The 11,580-nt window shown below is 40.2% G+C and overlaps 1 protein-coding gene across 4 annotated transcripts in view; it reads left to right on the top strand.

Annotated features, from left to right (window-relative positions):
• Positions 1–11,580, top strand: part of zbbx (zinc finger, B-box domain containing) — a 55,008-nt gene that overhangs the window by 10,413 nt on the left and 33,015 nt on the right. For all 4 annotated transcript variants that reach the window (XM_032509457.1, XM_032509466.1, XM_032509463.1 and 1 more), the window contains exons 4-7: positions 4,551–4,653; positions 5,357–5,408; positions 6,134–6,246; positions 9,634–9,729. In XM_032509457.1, the coding sequence (XP_032365348.1) occupies positions 4,551–4,653; positions 5,357–5,408; positions 6,134–6,246; positions 9,634–9,729 (364 nt within the window). The remainder of the gene's footprint in view (positions 1–4,550; positions 4,654–5,356; positions 5,409–6,133; positions 6,247–9,633; positions 9,730–11,580) is intronic.

An 11,580-nucleotide genomic window follows, 5' to 3' on the forward strand; every position in this document is an offset into this window, starting at 1 on the left:
TGTTTGTTTATACTTGTCAAAGCAATCTTCTACTCTTATGCCTGCTCAATCGGGGGTGATATTGGGCACAGAAGAGTTGGAATTTGTTAATGAATGTAAACATTTAGGTGGGATTTTAGACTCTAGACTCTCTTTTAAAAACCATGTTAAAATGATATCCAAAAGAATCAAATTCAATCTTCATAATTTTAAACAAATCAGAGGATCTCTATCAGACTCAGCTGCTCTGATGTTTCTGCATTCAATGATACTTTCACATGTGAACTATTGCATCACTAGCTGGTCTATGTCGGGTATTACTACCCTAAAACCAGTTGAGCTTCTGTACAAGAAGGTGCTTAAGACTCTGGATAAAAAACCTTTCTCTTATCATCATTGCAATATCTTAGAGAAATATAACTTACTGAGTTTTGATAGTTATTGTAAATTTTCTTCATTGTGCTTAATTTATAAAGTACTTCATGGCCTGGCACCACCTCCATTGCTAGAGTTTATTAAATTTAGACACACTCGGATAAAAGAGCTGTTGTAAACGGGGACTGTGAGGTTCCTTTTAGAAAAACCTCATTCAGTCATAATGCCCTATCTATTAAAGGCAGTGCATTATGGAACACACTTCCTCCAACTATAAGGGAGCGTCCCACTTTGGCCTCCTTTAAGAGCCACGTTAAGCTGTGGCTTAGAGCTAACCAAACATGTAATCACCGCTAAATTGTGTTTTCATTTTTTATTTTTTTTGTTACTAATGAATTGTTCTGTTTTTTCTTTCTCTTTTTTCTTCTTTTCTTTTTGTTTCTTCTTGTTTTTATATACTAAATGCTACTATCCTATGTCTTTTTTACTGTAACTCCAACCTGCCTATTGGACTGCAGATGGAAATTAGGGCTACAATCTGGCACATTTACGTGTACTGTTGTGCAGGTTCATCAATGTGCATTGTCCTGAATTAATAAAAATAAATAAGGACTGTGCAGAGCTCTTCTCAAGGCGAGCATGGTCGAACATTTTAACTTGTTTTTCATTTCTAGTGCTACTGCTGCGAGCAGATGAAGAGAGGAAGCAGAAAATTACAGCAAGTCCTTACTGTCAGTTGAGATGGGTCAGAAGAATATTTGTGCTACCTTTATATTTAACTATACTGCCTTTTAAGTTCAACATACGGCCATAGTTTTGTCACTTTTTCCAAACCCAGTTTGTGTTGTATATTTTCTGTCTGTTGGTCGACATGATGATACAGTCAACACAGTGTGAAGAACAGGATGGAGGGTAGACTGAAAGTTTGTAGTAGATGTGATGAAGCTCAAAACACATCAACTGGGATTGAAGAGGAGCAGTCATGGAGTTAACTACATTATCAGGTACTAAAATAAAACAGATACATGTCCCGTCAGGCTTTCACAATTGAATCTCACATTAATTCAGCGGCAGTTCCCTCCTCCCTTTTATCTGAAGGCTGTGTGTAGTGATGTAGCACTCCCATAGAAGTGAAAGCCAGCTGAACAGTTTGAATCAATTAATCTTTACGCCTCTAATGAAAAAGTTGCAACAGTTTCTCATCAGTTCTTTGATTGACATGGGAGAAAAACGGCAAGGTGGAGGTGTTCGGCGGTTAATCATGCGTTTTGATGTATGATGTGAAGCTTACCTGGACTTTCTCTGAGCTTCCTCATTTCCTTGTCTTTTCCTCTCAGAACATGCGAGTGTATCTTTGACAAGCCTTTATTGTGGATCTTCAAGCTGGGATTTATGCTCAGGCTGTGCATTGTACTGTGTGTCTGTGTTATGCACAACTCAGTTTTTCGTTCTATGCTTGTCTCTTAGATCGCAGAGCTCCCAGACCAGATGAATAGTTCATCTTTGTCTTAGAGTCGGCTACACACACACACACACACACACACACACACACACACACACAAAGAATTTGCGAACAAATTCAGTTTGCTGAGAGGAGGTGCGGTATAATCAGTTTGTGAAGAGTACACAGACGATAATAAAGCCAGACCGGGGGCTTGAGGCAAACACAGTAGATCATTCACTGCTTTGGCCTGCCTGAATCACAGATTTAATGTAGCCTTGTCTTTAGGCCAACACAGCTTACAGACACTTGCTTTTTCCCTATGATTAAGTGTTGAGATCCCCTTTTTTACTGTCTGCTCTGCTGTCTCTTTTCAGTGCTTTTCTTTCTATTCGCTCTTTTGCTCGCTTTTTTACCCTTTTGCGAGCCTTTTTTTTCCATTTCTTTTTCGGTCCGTATGTCATTTATTGGTTTTGTTTGGCTCGTCCTAGCACCTGTTTTTGTCTGTATGTGTTCATACTTACATGTGTCAAGCCTGTGACCATAATGGACTAAATTGTGTTAAGATTGGTGTAGTTCTATGTCTGAATCTATCTTGTCTTCGGTAAGTTTCTCTCCTGTTTTTGCCCTGTCCTCTGGTGTGAGAACACTGAGAGGGAGGGAATTGAGAGAAATTTTGATTACTTTTGTTTTTTTTGTGTGCGTTTGCAAATACACACACACACACTGATGTTGTTCATTCTCTCTTTGTGTGGGATGCGTCAAAGGGAATAGCCGTGTGTTAGACATGAGTGTGTCAAGGTACGACAGGTGGTGTTTGGCTTGAATTGGTTGCTGTTTCTCCTCCTGTCATTGCAATCTAACTTAATCATTTAGAAATATGAGCTTGCACTAAGCTAATGTGAAACTGTTCTCCTCACTGTTCTTTGACAAAGTGGCATTTGGTATGGCATGCAAGTAGTATGCAAGTTGTGACTCACAGGTTGTCGTCTGCAATCCATCTACTATACAGTGGAAGGTGCACCGCAATGGAAGTGTGTGTGTGTGTCCGTGTGTGTGTGTGTCCGTGTGTGTGTGTTTATGTCTGTGTGCGTGTGTATATTTATGTGTTTGTAGGAGAGAATAATTTACTGTAGCGGATGTGTCAGTATCTGTATGTTTCAAAAAACAACTTTAATCCATTATTATGTGTGTTTACTCGTATTTGTGTGGGTGTAACTGAGTGTGTGTCTGTGTGGATTAGATAATGAGATCTTTGCTAATGCAAAGTCCACAGAGATACACAAACAGACACACACTTATCTCTCCAGGTTGCCTCTCCTAAGGGGACACCCTGTCATCCTGCACCAACAGGGGTGTGCCTCAACTGTCTCCCCTAGCGACAGTCCAGTTGCCAAGGTGATGGCGCAAGGGTGATTACCTGACGCCCACCCTCAGTGTCAGCACAGCGACGGCATCAAGGGTGTTGGAAACTCTTGACATCACACACATACACACACACACACACAAACACACACACACACAAATAGAGTCTGACTTCCTGTGCCTTGAGATCCTGCCAACTCAATCCAAAATAAACTTCTTTCAGAGACAGCCAGACATCACAATAGCATAAATAGCATAAATAATTCAACAACATGAGCATGAATAACTCATGTCTAAATGAGGATCTTTCTCAATTTCTTCACTTTCTGCACCTGACAGGGGCGTCCTGCATGAGTATGAGTTTGTATGTGCATGCATGCATGTGCACCTTTGCATTCATGTTCTTGTATTTGCATTTGCATCTATACGTGGGTGTTCATGTTTGAGTACTTTCTGTAACCTTTAATTTTCTGTTTTTATGTGTGAGGTTCAATCTATTGTACCTCTATTGTCTGCAAAAAGATGGAAAACATCTTTTTGGTGTTAGATAGTGTAGAATCGTTGAATGTGAAAGTGTAGGCCCACATGACTTTGTATATTGTATGTGCATAATTTTAATTGTTAAAGCCAAATTCTTAGGCGTGTGGCAAAGTGTTTATCCTTACTGTTCTAATTCATCTTAACAACACAAGCACCATGTTATGATCTTTTCTGTGTAATGGAACAAAGTGATTTTCTAAATGTATTTATTTTTCACGGATTTAGTCTGAGGGATTTAAGATTTAGTTACATTATACTGTTACACCTTTTTTATGCTGAAGTATTCTTTTTCTTGACATCAGTGCCTTCTCCTCCACTTAAAGTCTGACACTCTTAATAAAATGCTTCAGTCTACTTGGGTACTTCAATGGATTAAAAGGCATTAATCCTGAGTTTTTGCTACATCTATCCTGCTTTACTTTCAGTCTATTGGAATAGACTGAATGGCAAGATGTTTGCATTCCAGTTTTATTCTATAATCTTACAAGTCTAATACAGGTTTAGAATGATTTTGCTCTGTGCCTGTGTTGCATTTTGTTCTTGGTGAGGATTGTTATGTTTTCAGCTCCCAAAACCAGATCTTCTAATGTAGAATCCGTGACTGTTACATTTCATGGATATAGAATGTATGTCTTCATGAAAATAGAGGCATAAACAAATCAAATCAATGACAGAAACAGATGTAATCTTTGTTTCTGAAAAGTGAAAGCTATTGATACTGGTAGCAATTGGTAGATGTGTGTCGAATTCAAAGGGATTGAGGGGATTTGAAATTGTATTTCAAGATTGTTGGTCTAAAATTGCCAACGAAAACAACTTTCTCTCTCCCTTTGTCCTTCTGTCTGTTTAGGCATTGTGGAGGGTTTAGATGGAAGTCTGGACAATGTGGTTCTTTAAACAGCATTGCTCTCACAAACGGCGCCAAGAAGAACAAGGAGAACCGATTCCAAAAGGTACAAGAGAAATCTACCTAGACATCTGGAGATGTGTGGATGGCAATTTGGTTGTAACTAGTGCATTCATAAATGTAATTGATGTTAGATGATTTTTATATTTAGTAAGTTCACTTACACATTTGTTCACATGCTAATCACGACTGTAAAATAACATACATCACATGTTCTCAAGCCTGATTCCTTAAATTCTGAGATGCTTTTTCTTGTTGGTTATGACCTTGAGGGTTACCTGCACTCCTAATTCCTATTTTCATGAAATGCTTTGGATACATCACGTGCCTGCATTCAATAAAAATACAAAAAGTGTTTGACCACTCCTTTAGTACACTGTGCATAGCAGACTTGGGATTGCTCTTTGGACCTTTGTTTGAGAAGTTTGTGCCCTATTGTATATAGATCAGATAGATATATCTCAGAGGAGAAAGCATGTTGCCTTCGGTTTATCACTAGAAAGTAACTCATGTTGTAAAGTTTACACTGCCTGACAGTAAGAAAAAACAAGCATGATAGAATTGAAGAATGGATTAACTCGTTCTTTTTTATTTCTTTGCACAGGCAGTTATGTATATGTGTAAATGATATAGGATGACCAGGGAGTAGTTCACATACATACATACAAACAAACATACGTACACCTATATAAACAGAAAGCTCACACAAACTGTTGCCCCTGATGTGATACTCCCTGTCTCCTCAACAGCTGTCAGCAGGCAAGGTGAAAATACGAGTGCTGAAGGATGAGCCACTGTCAGGTGAGTTGTTGACTGCCACAACCTTGGCTTCAGCTGTGGGTTACCCAGGTAGACTATACACAGGCGTGTTCTCAAAAACCGTGGGTCCTTTGATACACTACACTGTACTGAAATACTTTCTACTTTTCATGTGGAGGTTTGCATTCAAGAGCAGTTACAGAGCAGCACCCTGGGAACTGGTAGAGGTTTAGTGTCTTGCTCACGGTTACTTCAGTAAGGTGGATACTTGGCATTACAGGGGCCAGACTGTGGAGTTCTCTTGTTAAAGTTTGATCTCTGTAACCAGTAGCCAACGTTGGCAGAATTATTAATGTGTGGGACATGCCTGAGGCATTTACTATATACTACATTTCACAGCAGTGGCTGAAGATAAGCATGTAGATGTTTTATGTTTTTTGTACACAAACTACAAGCACTTCTAATTCTTGTGCCATTTTGCTGTATGTAATGTATTTTTGACAAACACTTTATTGTTGGACTAGGCAGAAATTCATTTACATAGATGTCATTAAAACAGATATTTTTCTAACAAGCTCTGTGTTATAGCAGTGTTTGGCTTCCATCCGTGGCACCAGTGCACAGAGCTCCTAGCATAGTGGAAGTCTGCTGAGATCCGCTGAATCACGGGATCGCTGCAGACCGTCGGCTTTATCACTTTAAATTTCAATAATATTAAATGACATCCCCTTTCCAAGTAATAACAACAGTATACTTGCTCTGTTTAGCCCCACCTCAGCCACCGCCTCCTCCTCCACCTGATAGTAGTCTTTGGACGACAAGAAAAAACAGGCTGAGGGGAACATACTGTGGACAGTGTGAAGTCAAGACTGCAGGACTAGTAAGCACACACATTAACAGACTTACAAAGAATACACTATATGGCTGAAATGTGTTCCTGCGTTTGGCAGTTAAAGAATTTCCTCTCTGGATATAAAGCTCGGTAACACTAATCAAACATTAACCTGGCAAGCTTTTTAACTGTCAAAAAGACAAACGCCATTCCTTGGGAGGCATGCTTTTTTCATGTTAATTTGTAAATTGATATCTTACACTGATTGATACACACACACACATTTACACATGCTTGAAAATACCAGGGGCCACATGTATAAGTGATACATATGCACAAATCAAATTCATATGACATTTCCCACACATAAAAAGGTATTTATAAAAGAAGAATGTGTGGTGGGAATGTAGTTTTCATACCTTGTTTGCCAATTTCACTAGTGGAGCAGGAACAACTATCTATATAACGGATGTTTAAGTGCGTTTCTACATCCATTTTGGATAACTGTGTGTGTTGAAATAAGGCTTGTGCACATGCGCCACGTTCCACAATGTTTGAGATTTATAAAACAGCTTCATAAAGCTTTATAAATCTGATGAGAAGAATGAGTGAATATACACAGAGTTTTATGCATCTGGCTCAAGGAGTCAAATACCTTGACCTACACGCATAGCAAAAATTCTGAACATCTAATTTTCTGTCTCTCTCCCTCCCTTTTCTCTTTTTCTCATTGTCTCCCTTCTCTCTTTTTCCTGCATCAGCTCTTATCTCCCTCTGTTATCCAGGGTCTCTTTCTTTCTTTCTTTCTTTCTTTCTTTCTCACACTTTAACGCATTTTCTCCTCTGTCCTCTCTTCTTCTACCTTTTCTCTCTGCCATATGCCAGTCTTTCTTTCTTGCTCTCTCAACTCCCTCCAACACGTTTGTGTCTTTTCTCTTCTTCTTTCTCTCTGTTTCTTGCTGTGCCTCTGTTGTCCTATCTGTTGGTCATTCTGTGTATTTGTGTTTGCACTATTAACAGTTTAGCTGGATCCATTCATCGATACTCTAGACTTCTGAGGGCAATGTTGTTTATTCTTTCTCGCTCTTGCTCTTCTCCACTCTTGCTCAGGAGGAGGGACTGTGGCCAGCAACTGTATGTGTGGACAAGAGGGAGAGAGAGGGAGAGAGAAATGAAAAGCCACACTGTATGTATGTTGGTGTATGCATGTGTGTGTATGGCTGTGGCAAACTGAGCTGACAAATACATGCTTGATGACCAGTCACTCCCACATCTCCGCCTTCAAGATCTTCTGCGGCTTGTGTAATTCAGCTTCTATATCTGACCGCAAAGCCAGCAAAGTTTAGGATTGAATAACTGATGCTTCTGAGAGACAGTGAGAGAGAATGAGCGCAATGAGGGAGGGACAGAGATTGATAGAGGGAATAAAGGAGAGGGAGGAGTTGAACTGATTGAACTGAGAGCCACCATTTTTAAGCCATTTTTTGTTGTAGAATAAGTTATTATTGTACTACACACATTGCGTTAAAATGTAATGCAGTAATTTGCCTGATAGTACATTTGATGATGATGGCACTGAATTGTCCAATGAAGGGCCCTGTGCCCCCAATGCCCCATAGTTATGGGTTTAATGGCAATGCTTATAGTAGTCCGGGCAAGCACATAGGATAAACACACACAATTCACACACACACACACACACACACACACACACACACACACACACACACACACACACACACACACACACACACACACACACACACACACACACACACACACACACACACACACACACACACACACACACGCGCACGCACACACACGTTTTAGATAGCCCTTGGGCACTATAATGATGGCAATAATGGAAAGCGTTACGACTCTGTCCCTGCCATTCTGTCTGGAACTGCACTTAAGCACACAAATGCACACACCCAGAAACACACAATCATATACACTTTTGGGCTTATTTTAAACTACAGTGTGACTCACATGTACTGGCATTTTACCAAAATTACATGTGCACACACAAACACACTGCATGCCTAGCCTTGTGCTGTATTCCAGAGTCATCCAGGCAAAAAAGGACCTCATTTCCTCCTGTGTAGCACAGGAGAGCGCAGTGATATGCCGCTTGCAGCCTGATAGGGATGCCTAGTCCCTGGGGAGTGGCTGTAATTTATCCTCAGGCCTGAGAGTGGAAATGAGGCCCTGTTTTATGGGCCCATTAAAGGGCAATGTTGCAGCTGTAGGCTTGCATGTGAACGCACACTCACACAGACACTCGTCCACGCACACACACTCATGCACGCACACACACACATACACAAACACGAATTGTGTGAGAATAAAGTAAAGGGTGAAAAAGCATAAACACAATGCATGAATGCATAATTAATACATAATAAAGGGGGAAAAGATGAGATAAAAGAGCACGATTAATTGGTGAATCTGCTGTTGAATTGTTTTGTTTATTGTATTGCCTTGTTTTTTGCTCAATTATCTATTACAGTAAGCAATGATTAAACAGGTGAAGAAGTACCAAGAAAGGGACTAAGAAAGAACGATCTAAGGCATTAGATCCAGAAAGAAATCACACTCTAGAATTTTGTACTGTTCCTTTAGAGCGCGTACTTAACTAAACTTTCGGAATTTGACATGGTATTGATGATGAAACCGGGGGCTATAACAAAGATAAACCTGCATGTTAAATGAAGGGAACCAAACTAATTTTTACTGTTTGTTGTTTAGGAATTTTAAGAAGCCTTGGTCTTTTTCTTCCTCCCTCTCCCCCTTGGACATACTCCCTCCCCCTCATTCACTGTCTCCTCATGGCCTCGCCTGTGTGCTCCGTCCACCCGGTCTAGGCCTATCTCCCCAACTTGCTGATGCAAGGACTTTTCCCCACTAATAAGACCGAATTCTCACAGATAGAAATGATAATGACCTCCCTTAAGATGCATTCACGCACACACACATGCACACACACATGCACACACGCAGGCAGGCAGGCAAGCACGCACACCCACATCCACACACACACACACACACACACCCCACACACACACACACACACCACACACACACACACACACACACACACACACACACACACACACACACACACACCTTGCAGCATCCTGCCAGAGAATCCATTTCAATATTCCTCTTTCCTGTCAAAGTTGGCAAGGTGGGGTAGAGGACAGGGAAAGATATCCTACTGTAGGTTTAAATCTTTAAAATCTCTCAAAGTATTACTGAAGCTTCGGCTTGCTGATGCAGGTTGTTACCCAAATGTGCACATGCACATACTGTACATGCACTTACCTGATCATTCTTTGTTACTATTCTGCTTGACACACACACACACACACACACACACACACACACACACACACACACACTCTGACGTTACTGTGTTTCTCTGTATTGTAGATGTGTGCTGAATGCACAGAGGACTACTGCGTTGGCTGCTTTACCAAATTCCACCAGAAGGGAGCACTGAAGCTCCATAGAATGATCCCTATTCAGGTGAGCATGGTCTCACAAGCATCTAGTCTATCTCCTCTCCTTTCTGTGACTGTGTCTCTCTCTCTGTTTCTCTTTTTCTCTCTTTCTCCTGCACAGATACTTTCAATAATATCCCTCATGATCCCACTCTGCTTCTGCTTTACTCATTCTTTATTTTGCATTTCTTGCATCTGTCTTTTGGATTTCATTCTACAGTATACCCTAACTCCCCCTCCCTCTCTGTCTTCCCACACACACACACACACACACACACACACACACACACACACACACACACACTAAGACCCAATCACACACTCACATTAAACAAAGAACAGGCCTCAGGCAGCAGTCAACCCAAGACCAGCTACAGCAGTCTTCATTCAAAGATAAAACAGAGAGACAAGACATCGGGTCAATGTCAAAGAGTTTAATTAGGCCAACGTTGGATCAAAAAAGTACATCCGCCCAGAATATCTCTAGTATTTTGACTAATGCTGACTACCTATAAAAGGGATATTGATGGCAAATGTAAAGATTCCAGTTTGTGCCTCCTTTTGTTAAGGTAATGCTGATAAAGAAATACCTAGAAACAGGCAGATGATTCATCTGATGGAATTAGACATTAAAATGAGGTTTGAACTTTTTGGAACTATATATTTTGTTCCTCAATGTTATATACAGGATACAATAGAAAATTACAATTTAATCAATTCATCGATCAATTTCACAAAATGACATGCAGACACAAATCTACACAAAACCTGCAATTCTCAAATGTTTTCAGTGTTATGTATGTGGATAAAAACATATACATGTATGTTGAATATGCACACTGTACTAGGAATAGAATACAGGTCAAGCAGCTTTAACCCCCCCCCCACACACACACACACAGTAATGTCCTATTAAACCACATTTGTATAGAAAACATTTTAGTTGAGGAACCTCATTGATTGAAAAAATGAATTAATTCTTCAAATTCTTCTTGGGAAGTCCACTAATGTTTTTTTAGCCCAGTCTGACACTCTTTAGAAGCACTGTGGCATGGCAACCTGTTATCAGATCCCTGGCTGTATATAACCGTGGTGACCCATTTGGTTGCAAGACCAAACCAAGCTAAATGGATTGGCTGTGGTCATGCAGGTGACTAGAGAAAAAAAGCTCTCTTTTGAAAGTCTCACTATATTCAGATCTGGTACTCATGTGTAACAGTCTCTTGGGTATGGAGTTTTTTAATCATGTGTTTAATCCTAACCTTCTTCAGAAGGCATGCTTTTACATTGTCTTTCACAGTGGGCCGCACTTATATGTGTGTGTAGAATTACTCCATGTAGTCTCGGTTTATGTGCATCTTCTGTCTTCTACAAGTTGTACTGTTTATTCCCCTCACAGGATGAGAGTAATTTTGCCAGTTTCTTTTCGTATCACTATTTTCTTGGGTGCTATTATTTTTATCTAGAAGTACTCGCAAAAAAATTGACTAGACTGTGATGTGGGCTTTGCGAGTGTGCATGGATTGTGAATATACATCCTACGATTTATACGTGTAGTACTGTGCGCTTTTGTGCACATGTCTGTATGACTGCATATGCACTTATACATTTGTTTGTGTAGCTACAGATTATGCAAAAAACAGCACACTATTACCCAACCCTTATAGCGTGTAGCTTGGCTTATGTAGACAACTCTTTGTTCAGTGTTTCTGTCCATGTGCTACCTACTGCAAGTTGTTTGGGTCAATACACTAGTATTTTACAGGAAAGCCACCATGGTGGAACAAAGTCATACACACTGACAGAGACAAAAAGTACACACATTGATATAGCCCTGTGAAACAACACAGGACAACACTCTCTCTCTCTCTCTCTC

The sequence above is a fragment of the Etheostoma spectabile genome, chromosome 3 (assembly GCF_008692095.1).
Source record: "Etheostoma spectabile isolate EspeVRDwgs_2016 chromosome 3, UIUC_Espe_1.0, whole genome shotgun sequence".
NCBI classification, from domain to species: domain Eukaryota; kingdom Metazoa; phylum Chordata; class Actinopteri; order Perciformes; family Percidae; genus Etheostoma; species Etheostoma spectabile.